The following is a 19,264-nucleotide window of genomic DNA, read 5'->3' on the forward strand; positions in this document are numbered from 1 at the left end:
GAAGATGGCCACATCCATCAGAATTGATCATCATATAGTTTTGTTGTTGAAGTATATAATGATCTCCTGGTCCTGCTCATTTCACTCAGCACCAGTTCATGTAAGTCTCTCCAGGCCTTTCTGAAATCATCCTGTTGGTCATTTCTTACAGAACAATAATATTCCATAACATTCATATACCATAGTTTATTCAGCCATTCTCCAATTGATGGGCATCCACATAGTTTCCAGTTTCTGGCCACTACAAAGAGGGCTGCCACAAACATTCTGATACCTAGTTCTTAGCTTGTATCTGATATAGGTTATACATGACTAATATGGTAATAATGTTTTATATGATTGTACATGTATTAAAAAAATGCAGAAAGTGAAAAATAGTATACTTCAATCTGCATTTAGATTTCAAGATGGATAGCATTTTTTCATTATGAGGCCATTGGAATTATCTCAGATTATTGTACTGCTAAGAATAGCTAAGTTATTCACAGTTGAACAATGAATAAAACTGCTATTAACTGTGTATAGTGTTCTCCTGATTTTGCTTATTTCACTTTGCACCAGTTCATATAATTCTTTCCATGTTTTTCTGAAATCAGTCTGTTCATCATTTCTTATAGCACATTAATATTCCATTAAATTATTTAATACAATTTGTCAGCTATTCCCCCACTGATGGGTATCCCCTCAATTTCTAATTCTTTGCTATTGTATAGTTTTTTCCCATTACTTATTAAAACCTTACACTTTATTTAGTATTATGTTGTTTTCTTTGTTTTTATGAAAACATTTAAGACTTGATATTTATGACAAAAGCATCAGTGCATCTGTAACATAGCAGCACACCATTTGGATTTATTAATCCAATCTCATGTACAAGATTCAGGGAATCACCAAGTTACACTTTATTGTCTGTTTACTTGAGGACAAAAACATGCAATAAAAACCACATTAAAGATGCACAAAACTGTATCATTCATTTGTTCTATACTTTTATTTTGTAATTTTAATTTACATGTGAAAAAAAGTTCATAAATTGTTCCCAATGGCCATCTAAATGCTGAATAACTTCTTTTTCTTTATGGCATTAGGTAGTTTTCATAGGGACAGATCTTGTGTTGAGTGATTGAATCTGCAGAAGAAAAGAAAGTTAATCATTTAGGATGATCACATAGTAAAATGACAGCAGAAAGCATATATACACACAATGATAGTCTTCAATTAACAAAGAAGATATTTCTAATTCTACAAAAAGAAAACCTTGCTTGTAGTATAGTTGGAGAACTGGATAGATTCAGAAATGAATCCTAGTTTTCGCTCTGCCCTTAAATAACTGCATGTACTGAGCACCAATATAGAGAGGCTCACTAACTGCTGAGTAGATAATTATACACTCTGGACCTCATTTCCCTCCTCTGTAAAGGGATGGGGTGGCTTAGCTCTCTAAGGACTCTTCTAGCAAAGATGTTTTAACTTATTTCCTGTCAACTCTGAAATTCTGGACCTAAAATCCCACCTAGCTTTAATGTTTTATGATTCCATGAAAATATTTACTGAGCAGATTCTTGGTTTGGTGCTGAAATATCATAATAATTCAAATGAACCCAATTGTTAATGAAAGATGGCAACAAACACTTCCTTTGGCTTTCTTTATCAGGGCAATTTTAATTTCTTTTGACTGGGGCTGAAAGCCATCAGTGTTAGGGCTAGAGTTGTAGAATCTTACAGTTGGAGGGAATTACGAGGTTATTGGGTTTAAATTATAAATTAACAAGAATATGCTCTAGAACTCATTTTCTTAAACTGTGAGCTATGATCCCCTCTGGAGTCATCTAACTGAATGTGGGGATCATGAAATAATGATTTATTATCAATAAATGTTTGGTTTGTATACTTATTTTACATACAAATATCCCTGGGGGATTCATGTAAAATTTTCTCATGTTAAAAGGGGTTATAAGTGGAAAAAATTTAAGAAACTCTACTTTAGAACATATCAGACAAGTTGTCTTTTGGTCTTTACTTGAAGACCCATAGTGAGGGGGAAGTACCTGATTCTACTTTTGGAAAGCACTGGTAGCAAGTTTTTCTTTCTGTTTCTAAATTTGTCTTTCTGTATCTTCACACACTGCTCCCTAGTGAAAAAGCAGAACAAGTCTAAGCAGGCTTCTACATGATATATTAGAAGACAGCTATCATGTACCCCTCTTCTTGGGCTAGAAATCCCCAGGTCATTCATTTGATCTTTAAATGACATAATCTAAAGACCCTTCATGATGCTGTTTATCTTTCTCTAGCACTCCTTTGATTTAACAGTCTAAAAATGCTGCTAGTTCTTGATGAAACAATACTGAATTTGTGTGATTATGGCTTCATTTCCTAAATATTCATTAATCATCCATTTAAAAATAGGAATAAGAACTGGACCTATGATTTCATTGGCAAAATCATCTCTAAGATGTGAAAATTTCTTCTACCAATGCAGGTTTGCAATTTCTCTGTTACTTACAGACTTAAAAGAGTTGTCAATAGCACTAAGAAATTTAATGTCTTGCCCAAAGTCACATAGTACATATCAGAAGTGGGACTCAAACCCAATTTGCTAGTTTCAAGGTCAGTGTTCTAACAACTACACCTTTAATAATTTACCTTTTAATTATCTATCCAATAATTTTTCCAGAAATGATTGAAATCAAGTTTTCTGATCTCTAGTTTACAGGCTCTAGAAATTTTTATCTTTTTTTTCTTTCTTTTTTTGAAAATCAGGACATTTGACTTCTCCACATCTTTGAAAAGGCTCCCAATTTGCAAATCTTTCAGAAATCATTCAGTTTTCATATCTGATAATTTTTTCAATTCCATAGGTATTGAAATTATAAGTATGGTTAATATGTCCAGCTATTTTCTGTTTCTTTGCCACAGAATCTCTGATAGAGTGATCACTTCTTCCAAGAGTCCTATCATACTATATAGTTCATCTAGGTCTATTATTTTGAACTTACAAAATTCTGTCACTATCTTCTCAGAGGAAACAAGGTGTCACTTTTATCCTATTCATCCTGAGTCCTGATCATAGTCTTTTTTTTTAAAACCTTCATCTTCTAATTTAACTTTAAAAAACATCATTTGTATTTTTACTTTTCCTCCCCAATCTTGATTTATTTTGAGTGAGGTAGAATCAGTTTATACTAGGGTTCCCTTCCACCTGCTTTTCTATAAAAGGTAACAAAGTTGTTCCAGGACCTGGTTAGCTCCTGCTTCTTTTAACAAATATTCCTGGTCATAAAAAATTCCATCATGGATCTTTCAACCTGGTATCTGAAGATAATATAAGAGACCAAAGCCTGCCTTGCTGCTCAGCCATGTTTCTATACAGAGACAAGGGGAAACACATCTATAGAAATAAAATGCTTCAGAGCTAAGTAAACCTCCTTTTGTTAACATGACACATTTTGTTCCAACATCAAACCTGTAAATACAGAGTCCAAATGTAAGGTCTATTCTCTACTGAGCTTTAATGATCTTGATACAATTTTAAAAAAACATATATTTGCTGTTATTTCTATATTCTATTTATATCTTTTAAAAATAGAAGTTGGTTCATTAGTTCTTTTTGCAATTATATAGCTCTAGGCAAAATCCCTTTTTCTCATTATGGGAATTGCTTCCTTTTGTATCATTAGAATTCGGGGTTTATTTTCCATGAAGAATTTTAGGGTAGGGAGTTCTTCTTTGTTAGGTTCTTACTAAGTGCTAATGAGATAATGAGATATTAGGTTCTTACTAAGTGCTAAGTCGGTATTTAACAATTCTCTAGTTCCGGCCTTTAAAGGGAGTTTTACTTGTGAACTCCTGGGGGTGGAGCTTGCATGCTTAGGAGGAGCAAGTTCATTGGCTGAAGTAATTTTTCCCAGAAGCCCTTGCATTATCCCCCGCCCATTCTCTGGGAGGATAAAAGAAAGCGGCACTCGCTCCAGAGATAGAGGAGAGTCTCTGCTCTAGGTCAGAGTTGGAGCGGCTCTCTGGAGGAGAAAGAGTCTCTACACAAGGTCAGAGTTGGCAGCAGTTGATGACAACAGATCTCCTCCCAGAGAGCGATCGGCAGTTTCTGCAGACAACAGCACATTACACTTCTTGTCCTTTCTCTGAACCTTTGAAACTGTGCTATCCAAATTTAATATGCCTGTCAAACTATACCAGCTTTCCTCTACTATTTTATCACAAAGATGGACTGGTCACTTGGCCCAAGATTCCTATCATTTCCACCCTAGGAGGTACTTCTTTCAAGTTTGTAAAAGTCATAAATCAACTGTTGCTGAGTGAAATGAGCAGAACCAGAAGATCGCTGTACACTTCAATGTTGTATGAAGATGTATTCTGATGGAAGTGGATATCTTCAACATAAAGAAGATCCAACTCACTTCCAGTTGATCAATGATGGACAGAAACAACTACACCCAGAGAAGGAACACTGGGAAGTGAATGTAAAGTGTTAGCACTACTGTCTATCTACCCAGGTTACATGTACCTTCGGAAGCTAATAATTAATGTGCAACAAGAAAATGGTATTTATACACATATATTGTATCTAGGTTATATTGTAACACATGTAAAATGTATGGGATTACCTGCCATCAGGGGGAGGGAGTGGAGGGAGGGAGGGGATAATTTGGAAAAATGAATAAAAAAAAAATTAAAAAAAAAAGTTTGTAAAAGTCAGATTCAGATTCACAACAGAATTTCTTTTTTAGGTTCCTCTATTTTTTGAAAAAATGAGATTATTATTAAATCTAGAAATTATGAGCTGTTATAATTATGAGAAAGACAGCAGGGTCTCTGGAAATATTTGGATAACCAAGATCTTCTAATACTACTATACCATACTTCTGTGCCAGATTTGTACTCTTATTTGTATTATTTTTAGTGTAATCTAGTAATAATATCAATTCTTTATTGGCTTTATCTTTACCCAAATTCTCTCCATAAGATTTTCCTCAATGGTTCTTGGATCTCCTCATATCAATTAATAAATCAACAAATATTTATTAAGTACCTATTGCATATCAGGCATTATGCTCTATGTTAGAGATTAAAATACAAAGAACAAAACATTTTCTCCTCTCATGGAACCCAAGAGATCATCTATTCCTACTTGCAAGATGCTTATATTCCAATGGTGAAGACAAATACACATACAGGTATATTGTACATATACAGGTATATAGAGAATAAATAAAAATATAAAATCACATGAGTTTATCTTCTTAATATATAAACCAATTCTCTCTCCATCCCTTTCTAACACTTCTTGGGCTATTCTGTTTCTTTTGGGAGAGGAGGCAATTGGGGTTGATTAACCTGACCAAGGTCATATAGCTAGTAAGTGTGTGAGGTAGGATTGTCTATTCTATCTTTTGAATAATGAGAGTCATATTATAGTTATTGGTTTCATCCCACAATGTGTCACTAATATCTGTAAGGTTAAAATAACTCATTTTTGTTAGGATCTCTAATTAATCTTATTACCGATTATGCAAGTGAGGAGCAAGTACTGAACTAGGTTGTTGGCACTGAACATAAAGTGTGAAATGTTTGTAAGTAATGAAATTAATGGCAAATTGCTATGAGGTGGCACAGGAGATAGAGTATTAGGTCTAGAGTTAGGAAGAGATTATTGACCTTAGATACTAATTGTGTGACCCAGGGCAAAGCCCTTAGCTACTGTTTGTTTCAGGTTCCTCATCTGTGAATGCAAATAATAACAGCATCTTCCTCCCAGGGTTGTTATAAGAATAAAATGAGAAAATATTTATGGTATTCAGAATAGTGTTTGGTATACAGTAGGCACTACATAAATGTTTGTTTCCTCCCCTTCCTTCTCTCTTCTTCCGATCCCTTACCTCACTTCCATGAGAGACAGAGAAGACAACTCTCTCTCTGACAGACATGAAAGAATTGCTGTAGTGTGTGATGGAATTCAAACAGGCCTAATGTGATATACATGCACACATACACACACACTGAAAGGTTTATGAAATTACTAAAAAAAAATTGCTTTTGATTTTGTTAACAGCATAATACATAAAATATGAAAGACAAAAGTATTGGTAGACTGAGATCTTAAAATTTAAGCTACACTTTTAGTATTCTAACTCCCAAACACCTGTAGAGACGTGAGAAAGCACTATAGGATGTTATGGCCAGGGAAAACAAGCCCATTAGTCTTTTTTACTCTTCTCTAGTTAGTGTATTATTTATCATTTACATAAAACAGAGGAATATAATGGGGAAGATCGATAGATAGAACATAGAAAATAAAACAGTTTCTCCATTATATTCCATTTGAGGAAGTAGAACTCTGGGAATATTTGGTTACTTAGGAAGATATAACAGGCAAGAAATAAAATGGGGTTTTGACTGTAAGTGAGATGATTGTTAAATTGAAAGATTCAAAGAACAGAACAGAGGAATAATTGGTTCAGAGAAGAATCAAACAGAAGAGTACTAAGAGCAGATCTGATTTTGGCCTTGTTTGACTTTCTCATGAAGTCTAGCACTCTCATTGGCTGAGAGGGCTAACAGAGAAGAGACTCCAATCACTGGTCCTTCTTTATATGAAGCACAAAGTAGTAGTAGGTATCCCTGAAGATATCACTTCATCTGTAGCACAATAGACTGAAAGAGCTATAGCAGAGCATATGGTTTCAGAACTTGAGGGGAGAATGCAACTGTATTTGGGGCTTATTCTTGCTATGTGAGAGACTGCTGAGTTAAGGGGATAGACAATACAACAAAGCTACCTATAGTTACTCAGTGAAGAGATGTAGCTGTTCAAATGGAAAGGCAAGTTCCATTGGATATAACAGAAGTAGGAGCAGCTATCAGTATTAGAAATGCAACCATTTTACTTAAGAACTAGCTATCCTTCTAATCTGGAGGGAATTCCTCCCTCTTTAAGCAATAAGAATCCCCAACCACCACTACCCAATTTTCTTTGAGAACTCTTTGATGTGAGAACCAGGGAAGATAACTATTCATACTCAGCCCTGCTGGGAAGATGTATCGCTATCTCTTTAAAGGATGACATAGGGACCTTTCACTTACATTTCTTCTATCATCTTCTCCATAGTTTTCTAATTGCCTTTTTGTCCATACCAGACACCAAGACTGAAAGGAACTTCCATTCTAGAGACCTGCTTTCCTGTTAAGTGACTATAAATTTTTCTCCCTTTTTATATTTTTTCTCCTTACACATGTACATTAATTTTTTAAAAAAATACACATTTCTTTATGATTCATATTGGGAGAGAAAGATCAGAACAAAAGGGGAAAAGCACAAAGGAAAAAAAAAAAAGAAAAAAAAAAGTGAACATAGCAAATACTGTTTTACATTCAGAGAGTCCACATTTCTCTCTCTGGATACAGAAGGCATTTTGTACCAAAGTTTATTAGAATTATTTTGGATCATTGAACCACTGAGAAGAACCAAGTCTTTCATGGTTGATCACTGCACAATCTTGCTGCTACGAGGTACAATATATTCCTGGTTCTACTTGTTTCACTCAGTATCAGTTTGTGTAAATCTTGTGTAAATCTAGGCCTTTCTAAAAGTCAGCTTATTCATCATTTAATAGATCAATAATATTCCGTTACTTTCACAAATCATAACTTATTTATCCATTTCCCAACTAATGGATATCTACTCATTTTCCAATTCTTTGCTACCACAAAAAGAGCTGTACAAACATTTTTGCATATGTGGTTGGTTCCTTTCCCTCCTTTATGATTTCCTTAGAATGTAGACCCAGTAGTAGTAGTAGTAGCACTGCTAGATTAAAGGCTATCTGCCCTTTGAGCATAGTTCCAAATTGCTCTCCAAAACACAACTCCACCCACAATGCATTAATGTCTCAGTTTTCTCACATCCCCCAACATTTATCATCTTTTTCTTAGTAATTATAAATCTTGGAACACTTTCAAATCCACAGTTTTCTCAACAGTTACTGGTCATCACTAAGAATACAATCTCCTTTAGTTTATGATCTCTTAAATTCTCATTTATTCATTTATTCTTATGTCCTGATCCCCCATATAATTTTTAACAACCTTAATATCTGCAAAGGATGAACAAAAACATAACTAAGAGAAAAAAAGATATTGAAAGATAATGAAAAAAATTTAACAAAAAAGTTGGAATTTCTTTCACTGTGGTATACCTTAAGACCTGTTACCTCTGCCTAAGAACAGAGCTCTACATTATGGTCTTTTAACAAGTGATCTCATGACACAATATATAAAAGCACTAAACAAACACAAGTGTGAGAACAAAGGGTCATTTGACAGCTCAAGGATGGCTAGAAGCCAAAATATCTGTGTCTAGGTTTTCACTACAGCCCTAAATTCCTGACTGTAAACACAAACTTGATAAATGATTTTTATCCAAGTTTACTTGGCATCTGAAGATAACCACATCCAGAAATTCCAATCAGATTATATGAATAATCCTTAAACACCCAATAAAACGCAAATGTAAGGACAGATGTTAGAATAATGTCAATCCTATTTGGCTGAAAAAGAGAGTAGTAGTAAAGTAAGCTATATAGGAGTAAAGCCGAAGACAACTTTAAAAAATCATTCTGACCGGTCTTGGCATACATGGAAATAGGAATTTAGTGCCTATGTTTCTGTGTGGTCTAATCTAGACATATACTTGGGAGGCCACTGGCACTTAGCCTTTTCATAGTATAGTGGGCAAATCATTTTATTTGTCTATGTCTGTTTTCCATTTGTCTAATGAGCTTAGAAGTATTTGCATAAAGTGTTTAGGAATACTGTGATGAAAGGTTTTGGAACATAAGTCACTATTGTTATTTCGGTTTGACACTCATCAAAAGAATCTCAAATCTGAGAATATGAAGAATTTAGAGATCATCTAATCTAGGCTAATACTCAGTATAAGAACCCTGCCTTTCATATGGTCATCCAGCCTGTTTGAATACTTCCAGTGACAGTTAACAGGCATTTTTTAACACTTACTTTTGTAGCAGGTACTATGAAATGCTATAAAAAATATTCTGGGGATACAAAGAAAGGCAAGAACATAGACCCTGTTTTTAAAATTCTTTAAATCTAATGGAGAAAATATGCAAAAAATGTATATATAGGTAATATGTTGTATAAATGGAAGGCAATCTTAGTAAGCTCACTCTTACACACAAAAATATTTCATTATTGAATGGCTGCAATTATTCAAACATTTTCTCTTTTTTTTGATCATTTGTACTTTCTTTCCATTTCTGAGGCTAAGCAGAAAAGTCTAATCCCACTTCTGAGTTACATGATAAAGGTGGACTTGAGGTTAGAAAGACCTGCATTAAAACTGCCTCTGAAGCTTACTAGCTTTGTGACAATGGATGAGTTACATAACTTCTCAAAGTCTATTTCTTCATCTGTAAAAAAAAAAAAAAAAAAAAAAAAAGCACCTATAGTTGTTTTTTTTTAAAGCAGTGGGAAAAATTTAAAGTGTTATATCAAAGTAACCTATCCATATATATGCTATCCCCAATGTTTAAGGCAGTGTTAAGTCATAAAAACAGTGGACACACTAAATGTGTCTCTGATACAGTTGAACACACTGTATTAGCTTTTCAAATGTTTGATAACTATTGTCATGTACTTTCTAAATATTTTTTCTCTAGGATGAACTTGTCTTTTCCTTAATTATTCTCTTCCCCTCCACTATACTTCAATATGCCTTTTTCTACCTTTATCATTCTTGGTTTGTTCACCAATTTCAATTTATTTTGAGCTTTTGTACTATCAAAACTATTTTTAAGATTTTGTGCCATGTTTTTTTATATTCAGTCTACTTTCTGTCTTTGACTTTTGTAAATGTCTTTTGAAAATGTAAGTTGATTGGCAAATGATTTCCTGTGCAACAATGTTGATTTATTTAGCCAACTCCCCTCTCTTAGTCTTCAATATTTTATCCTAGAGGTACTCAATCCCTATTTGGCTGATTTCCCTTGAAAATTTTAGTTCATCAGAACCAGCAACACCCAGCAAAAGAACTCTAGGAGATGATTATGAACTTCCAATCCCTCTAATTTTTTCCGCCGGCATTTTGGATTTCCTTCATAGGCTAATTGTACACTATTTCAAAGTCCGATTCTTTTTGCACAGCAAAACAACTGTTTGGTCATCTATACATATATTGTATTTAATTTATACTCAACATTTAACATGTATTGGTCAACTTGCCATCTGTCAGGGGAGGGGAAAAATTAGAACAAAAGGTTTGGTAATTGTCAATGTTGTAAAATTACCCATGCAAATATCTGGTAAATAAAAACTATTAAAATAAAAAATAAAAAAAAAGCTATAATAATAATAATAATAAAAAAAGAAAAAAAAAAGAAAAAATTTAGTTCATGGGTTCCTATCTCTCCTTTCTCTAAAACCTTTCAAAAAGACTTCTCCCAATATCTCCTAATATTATATAAAAATGGGTTCCTTGTATTCCTCTTGCCCAGATTTTAAGATGGAGTTGTCACTTCTCCCAAATTATCATCATTTCTAGTCCTTTAACTAGATTTCTCCTTGTCGGAAATCACATCTAGAAAGAAATGTTCTCCAAGTTGTTTCCTCAACTTCTTGAAAGATGATGTTTTCATTAAGCAAATCAAGAAATTATTAGCTCTTTTAGGGCCAGAGAGGGGGATTTAGATAATATTGAGATAATTGGAATTCTCTATTATTACTACACATCGTACTTCTGTGTCAGTTTTGTATTTATTTCCTGAATTCTTCATCTATTTCCTATTTGTCCAGGTGGTCTGCAGTGTTTTCCATGTCTACATTCAGCTTCTTGTTTTGTTTATCATACAAATGATCTCCATTATATTGTCCTGGTTCATTCCTAGATTTCCTTACATGTATATATCTTTGAACAAACAGTAGCATTTCTTGTGTCATTCTTTTACTTCTGCTATTTCTTTTGAATGAGCCATATTTTTTCAGAGGCAAACTTCCCTACCTGCTTTCAGCAGCAGCAGAAGTATATGCCTACCTGTTTCCCTCTATATTTGGCTCACTCATTTCCTAAATACTTCCTTCTTCTTACTTTGCTGCCCTCACAGGCCTCTTCCAAATAGTTCCATCAGGCCTGCATGCACACCAGTGTTTTCTTCATCTTCTTTTGATATACACACAATTTTGGATTTAATATTTTAGGAATTAAACTATCACAAGCATTGAAATATTCTTAGAGGAGGCCTTTTTTTTTTTTTTTTTTTTTTTTTTTTTTTTAAACCTTGTGACAAAGCATTATGGAGAAAGTAATTTGGGAAATAATGAGCTAGTTCAAAATTTTCTTTTTATCAATGAGGATCTGGGTCTTGAAAAGATAAAATGACTTGTTCTGAATCATACCTAGATAGTTAGTGGCAGAACCAATACTCAAATGCCTACTTCATAACTTACTCCAGTGCTCTTTTCACTATACTACTTTGCCTTCTTATCACAATAATGAAGGTGAAAAATGAGGAGGGGAGAGCAGAAGTGATGTTAGCAGACTGGCAGGAGGGAATTGATTTCACTAAATATTCTGAATGTAGAAACTAATATTATCAATTATACATAATGTTATTAATAGAACAGTGCAACATTTGTAACAAGATACAATATGGGTTCTCAGGAGTCTGTGGCTTATTATTTTTTCAAAACTAGAGATCTTTGAGGAGAATTGGTTAACAAAGAAAAAGAAAGCGCCTAAAACATTAAGTGCTTTTGATCCCACAAAATAAATTAAGGATAAAACTAGAAGGATTAGCTAAGATGAGGCTAAATACTTTGAGAGATAATACTGGTTGAATCAATTTACCTTACCGGAATTTTGAATAATTGATTTCTTATTAAATTCTTAGTCAAACTTACTAAGTAAAACTTAGCCTCTCAGCTATTCATCAAATATAGCAACAAATGAGTCCACTTTAATGATGATCTTGTCTAGACTTCCTGGTCTCCACCTTTGGTGGTTTAGCAACAAGAAGGACAAGCAAGAACCAAATAAGATAACAAACACAAAATAGTTTGTGAATTTTACAGTACTTGCAATGACTGTGTGATTATGGATAAGTCACTTTACCTCTCTAGGACTCAGTGTCCTCATTTGTGAAAAAAGAGATAAATACTATTCCATTATCTATCATGAGGTTATTGTGATGAATGTCTTATGTAAATCTTAAAGTTAAATGTTATAGAAGCAGGAGATGCTATTATTACTTCCAACATGAAAGTTCAGAACTTTTAATTTCAGGCAAACAACTCAGCATGTTCCTAACTGGAATTTCCTTCTCTTTTCCATTGACTTTTAGACTACCTCATCAGGAATAAAGGTTTTGTCCATAAAATTTTCCTTTGTGCTTTTGGACCCAGTGCTGCCAAAAACAGAGCACATTTTATAATGCAATACACAGTGTTCACTGGTTCAAAGTTGCTTGCTGATGGCAGTTTAATGACAGTAATGCATCAAGAAAATCTAAAAGATACATTTTTCTACATTAAAAACATTTTCCAAAAAAAACCAAAAAACAAAACAAACAAAAAAACAACAACCCAACCCTGAGAAAAATCTCTTAAAATTAAAAAAAATAAATAACTATAATTATGGAATCTGAGAATCCAAGAATGTTTTAATTTATTAGCAATTAGAAAATATCTGCTAGGTTAATTGTGAGCTCAAGTTTGAACTTTTGCTTCTAATAGGATCTAGATATATCACTCTGTTCTGTTGACTTCCTCTGCTCCATGTTTTGTGATATTTTGATTTTAAGATTTGGTTGTCAAGTTGGTAGGGAGTGGGATAGGCAAGAATTAAAGAATTAATCAATGGAAATATGAAATTATTAATCTGAACCATAGCCATAAGAAAGGAAACATTCTAAGAATAGACTCACCAATGAGAAATATAAAGCAAATGAAATGAAATTAAACAAATGAATGTGCCCATTTATCAAAAGTTAAAGAAGATGCTGATTTATCCATCAAAACCAAATGATCTTTATTCAAGTAAGATACTAAGCAACACTCACACATACCCTCCACACACACACACACACACACACACACACACACACACACACACACACACACATATATTCCATTTCCTGTCCTCAATTTTTCTCCTATTAGTGATGAATAAAGGGAAGCTAGGGGAGGCATAATTTAATAGCATTGCTTTATGATTTTTTATGTAATTTGGAATTTCATTTACCATCATTGAGTTGTTTATCAATTGAATAAAATAATTTTGCTTTAAAATTGTATTAAAGAATATAAGGTGTACTTAAGGCATTGATCTTTGACATGTAGCCTTTCAGTCAAAAGTCTACATCCAGTGATATGTCTGGGTGATCTTGATTCCTTCCTAAAGAAAGGAATCAAGGTTTTTCCCCTTTATTACTTCTAAACCTATGGGCAAACATATATTAAGCTGATAGTATAAGCTTAATCAGATCTCAAGAAAACATTACTTTGAACTTGTAAATGTAAGAAATGTAAGTTATTTCCTAAGTTGTCTTCCATTTTTTGATGTATGTGTTTTATTTTCCTAATAATGACGATGTTTCCTTTACACTGACAGCTTTCTCCTTCAACTTCCACTAGTGTAGCACAGTGTTCCAAACAGAAAATACATAATGAATGTTTTAATAAGCGGATACTTGTCCATAATAAAATCCTCTTGGTCCTAAGTCAGGACATGAATGTTTTTTTTTTCAAAGTAATTTATTTATTTAAGGAGTTTTTTTTTTTTACCAGATTCCTTCAGAAAAGGACAATGATTCAAATTTTATTTCACTTCTACTTAGATTCCACCTCCACCTTTCCCAAACCTTCCTTCTCTCTATCACTGATTAAAAAAAAAAAAAAAAAAAAAAAAAAAAAACAAAAGGAAGAAAAAGGTTTAAAACACACTATATGAACAGACAGGGCAAATATACAAACATCATTTATCTGCCACGCAACTGCAATGTGCTGGCAACTCAAGTATGCTGACATCCACCATTTTAAAATTTTAGTTCTTTCATTTCCTGAGCAAAGGTAATTTTCCTTGAGAGAGAGAGAGAATATATGGAAAGTAAGAATTGCATAGCTAAATTCACTTTGTCTCTCTTTTCAAGCAAAGCCCTATTTCTTCTGCAATTTCCTTTTTTTTCTCCAATGTTGCTAAAATCCCTCTTTTTGTTGACTGACTATGACAGCACTAGTTCATTTGTAGATTGAGGACTCCTTAGACTAAAGTTCTTCTATTCATATATCTATCTTCTCTTGCCTGTTCTTGTTTCCATGATCTATACATTAAAAAAAAAAAAAAATCTTAAATTGATTAGTGAGTTTCTTATGCATCCTCATTAATTTCTTTAGATTGTTTCTCTTTATATTTTCAAAATTTCATTTCTGAACATTCCTTATCATAACAGAGATTATTTCCACTGTAAAATTTTAGTCTATAGATCCTACCTATCCTTTTCCTGAATTCCTGAAATGCTACTCAAGATCTAGAGCAGGATAAGTAGAATTGATTTGACTAACTGTTTCCATGACAAAAAAATAGGGTTAGAGAAAACTTGAGCATTAAAATACTAAGAAGGAAATTGTATAGGCAATTTGGAGAGGTTTTGATTAGTGGAAAAGGCCAAGAATTGCATATGGAAAAAATAAAAGAAAGTTTGAAGAACACTTCCAAGTTTAGATATAATTTCTGGGTTTTCAGGCAGCTATAGTATAGTGGAATGTGCTGATCCTGGAATCAAGAAGAAATCTATTCAGATCTTGCCTCAGCCACTACTAATTGTGTGCAAATCATGTAAGCTCTATTTGCTTCAGTTTTCCCTTTTATAAAATAGGGATAATAACATATCTACCATGCAGTGTTGCTCAGAGTATTTAATGAAATAATTTGTAAAAATGCTTAGCATAAAAGTTTCTCTAATATATTAAGGCCTCATTTCTTAAATTTAGAGGGAACAGTCAAGTTTATAAAAAATAAGAGCTATGCCCCAATTGATAATCAAAAGATATGATCTGTGTCCAAAAAAGCTATAAATTCATGCATATCTTGGCCTAACAACACCACTACAAGGCATGAATATCAAAAGGGAATAAAAAAAGAAAGGAAAATGACCTATATGTACAAAAAATATTCATAACAGCTCTCTTTTCAGGGCAAAAAAAATGGAAATTGAGAGGATGCTCATCATTTGGGGAATGGTTCAAAAAACTATGGTATATGTTTGTGATGGAACATTATTGCTCTACTGGAAGTGATGAACAGAAAAACAAAACAAAACAAAACAAAACAAAACAAAACAAAACAAAACAAAACAACAACAACAACAACCCAACAACTAAGTCCTCCATGAATTCGAGCAAAATGAAATATATTAAATACAAAGTAATAGTAATGTTCTGGGATGACTAGCTATAAATAGCTGTGCTATTGTCAATATTACCATCATCCATTACTACTCTGAAGGATTTATGATGAAAAACTTATCCATATACAGAGAAGGAACTGATTATATCTCTGAATAGATTGAAGCATTCTCTCTCTTTTGAACTTAATTTTTCTTGAGGGTTTTTATTTTCATTTATTTTATTTTCAATAGATAGATCTATATTTTCTTTCACAACTTGACTTTTATGGAAATGTTTTATGTAAGTTCATATGTGGTTTCCTACTTGTAGGAAAAGAAAAGGGGGAGAACCTAGAATTCAAAAAATTTAAAAACAAATATAAATCTTGTTTTGTTTTGAATATAACTTAGGAAAAATATTGAATAAGTAAATAAACTAAAATAAAAAGTGCTTAACACTATTTCCTTCCTTTCTCTTATGAAAAAGACTGAAAAAAAAAGGCATTAAATTGTGTTTATAACAGGATTAAGAAGGATTAAGGAAGATAAGAAGATGACTGAAGAATAAGTATCTGAAGACACAGGCTCAAGAAGGAAAAAGAAAAGCTAATTAATTGGTAAGGTAAAGCAAGATAAGCAAGGAAAGCTAAGTGGAATATTTGATAGGCTGCCAAAAGAGAAGACTGAAAGAATACTTGAGAACTGTATATAAAGGAGTATCATGAGGTTCAAATGAGATGATAAATATAAATCCTTTACAAATGTTAAAGAGATATATAAATGTCAACTACTGTTATCATCATCATCATCATCATCATTGTTATTGTCATTGTTAACTTCAGTCACCTAGCCTCCAATCCAGTGATGACTTCATTCTCTGAACCTTCCACTTTATAATAGAGCAATTCAGAGATATGCTGGTAAATATTTAACAAACAAAATATGCAATATTAACACTTTCTTAAATCTACATAATTAGCAAAAAAATAAATAAGCCCTATTTTGTAGCAATTATTTATTTTTGAGGTGTAAATGCTCATAATGAAAATTTAATAATCAACTCTTAAAAGTCAGTTAAAGCTGGCTCTATCATACTCCTGTCTAGATCAGAGAAAAAATCAGAGGAAAAAAAAATTGAAATAAAGATCTCAAATATCATAGTTGATGAAAATGGATAATAAAATTCTCCAGCACATAGGAAACAGTGAGCAAAATCAGGTGAATAGAACCCAATGAAATCTGAGAGAAATACACTACATAAAGTTTAACTCACCAAGAAATGCTATGGTCACCCTTTGGAATATGTTAACAAATACTTCAAGTATTCAGAACCTCCATCTATCCACTTCTATCCACTCATATCTTAATTCTTTCTCCCTCACCTGGGCTATTAAAATAGCTACTTAATTGGTCTTCTAGACTCTCCTCTCTAATCCTTTCTCCCTACTATCAGTGTGGTATTCCTAAAGCACTAATCTGATCATATTATGCTTCTATTCAAGAAGCTCAAAGATAAGATACAAATTCCTCAATATGACAATTTGGCATCAATCATCTACATTTTTAACATTATTGCTCATTATTCTTCTCCATTTTACATTGGAGATAAACCATCTCCTAGCCGTTTCTCTGCCTACAACAGTCTGTCTCCTCTCTCCCTTCTTTTTCACAGGCTATCCTCTAATTTAAGAATGTCCTCTGCTAATACAATCCTTAGTTTTCTCCAAAGCTCTGCTCAGGTTTCCATCTCCTTTAAGAAGCCTATTCTGATCCCTGGAATCCTTTCAGGTATTTGTGCCTTTCCTGAGAAATTATTTTGCATATATTTTGTATTCAGTTTTCTATATATTTGTTGTATTCCTCCATATAAATAAACTCCTTGAAGGAAGGTCATGTTTTGTTTTTGTCTTAGTCTTTGTATCCCTGGTGTCTAAGCACAATGCCTGATATAAAAATGAATGCTTAATAATGATACACTTACATTGCATTGAATAGAATGGTACTGACAAAAATAATGCAGATAAATATATTAAAAATAAAAAATAATTCAGATAGAATTTGTAATAACCACTGGAGACAACTGAAGAATAGTGTTTAAATGCACTTCTTTACTCTCCATAGAAAAATAGTAGACTATAGGTATGGAGCATTATGTATTTGAAATTTTTGTAACTATATTGAATGGTTTTGTGTAATTTTATTTTTTGTTGGGGGAGAAAGTATAAAGGGGAAGGAAGTTACTGGTAAATGATTATGGTGTAACAAATACAATAAATCAGTAAAACTTTTTTAAAAAAGAAAAACAACAGAAATAAAAAGACTATTGCCAAAATACTAATCCAGTATAAGAAAAAGTAAGGGTAGAAAGGCATATAATAAGAGTTTAAAGATATTTTCAGGGAACTTACAATCTTGCTGGTAAATAATTTGAAACAATAACAACAAAAAACTACAACTATGCATACATTTGCAGGTATTCAGTTCCTAGTATTTCCTCACTTATCAGTACCCTTTCTCATAGAGGGGCCAAGTAATTGCTAGCTTCATTTAGTGCCAACAACTATCAAATCACTATTGATTCCCTCCTTAACCACAGGGGCTATTCCAAACCTTTTCAACTCTTCTCTACTCTCCCATGGCACCCCCTTCTCTCCACATTTTCAGGTGAGGAAAAAGATAAGACAATTTCATAAGATCACTCTTTTTTCCCTCCTCATGTCACATTTAGAATTCTTCCCACTCTTCCTTCACCTCTCTCAGGAAGAGGTGGCTCGTCTCTAAAGCAAATCCCTCGACAAACAATCGTGATTTCATCTATTGTTTTCACCAAAAGAGTCATTTCCCTATTATGTGCACTCTTTCTTTAATCTTCAATCTCTTCTTGTGTATTGGTTTTCCTCTGCTGTCTACAAATACATTAATGAAAACAAGAGATGCTGCTGCTGATAATTTTATATGTACACATACATATAACACAGAAAACACACAAATTCACACACACACAAAGAAACATATATACACACACACAAAGAAACATATACACACACACACATACACACACACACAAAGAAACATATACACACTCTTTTCTCTGTGGCCAAAAAAAAGTCAATAGATGTAATTAGAGTAACTATGTAAAATTGTGTTTGGTGATCATTCATTTAGTTGTTGTTTGGTTCCAAGATGGTAGAGATCAAAACCAAAGAAGTAGGAAGCACAGTTTGCAGGAAAGAGTTATAACTTTGTAGAAAATCATTTCACTGTCTCTGCCAGAGTTTTACAGGTTGACTAAATCTTGAAGCTCTAGAGCAGGGGTTCTCAAACTACGGCCCATAGGCCAGATGCACTGCTGAGGATGTTTATGCGGTTATGGGTTATGGCAAATGGGCTGAAGGGTGGAGACAGAGTGTGAGGTTTTGTTTTTACTATAGTCCGACCCTCCAACAGTCTGAGGGACAGTGAACTGGCCCCCTATTTAAAAAGTTTGAGGACCACTGCTCTAGAGGAATACTAAGTAAGGTGGTCACTTTGGGCAGAAATATGGACACATGCCCTCCCAAGGAAAAAGTATCCTGCCTCATGTTGGTGCCTGAGACAAAACCACATTTACCCTTGCTAATTCTGGTCCTACTTGATCTGGAAAATTATAGCCTTTTAACTAACAATTTTAAGTTTTCAGTCATTTCAATGCTAACAGTTTGAAAGAATGCCTTGAAAACCACTAGACACAAAAGATAACCTTCCATATTCCCTGAAGTCATAGCTTCAAATTGTATAGCCATTTCTTAAATTGTTGTTGAACTATTTATTGGTTGCTAAAGTCTCGGTGTGATTGAAGTGGTTGATTCAAA

The 19,264-nt window shown here is 33.2% G+C and overlaps 1 protein-coding gene across 4 annotated transcripts in view; it reads right to left on the minus strand.

Annotated features, from left to right (window-relative positions):
* Positions 1 to 967: 967 nt before the first annotated feature.
* MCPH1 (microcephalin 1) overlaps positions 968 to 19,264 on the minus strand; it is a 314,170-nt gene continuing 295,873 nt past the window's right edge. For all 4 annotated transcript variants that reach the window (XM_074287951.1, XM_074287946.1, XM_074287947.1 and 1 more), the window contains one exon: positions 968 to 1,129. In XM_074287951.1, the coding sequence (XP_074144052.1) occupies positions 1,077 to 1,129 (53 nt within the window). In that variant the 3' untranslated portion in view covers positions 968 to 1,076. The remainder of the gene's footprint in view (positions 1,130 to 19,264) is intronic.

Source organism: Sminthopsis crassicaudata, chromosome 2 (genome assembly GCF_048593235.1).
Source record: "Sminthopsis crassicaudata isolate SCR6 chromosome 2, ASM4859323v1, whole genome shotgun sequence".
In the NCBI taxonomy this organism is placed as follows: domain Eukaryota; kingdom Metazoa; phylum Chordata; class Mammalia; order Dasyuromorphia; family Dasyuridae; genus Sminthopsis; species Sminthopsis crassicaudata.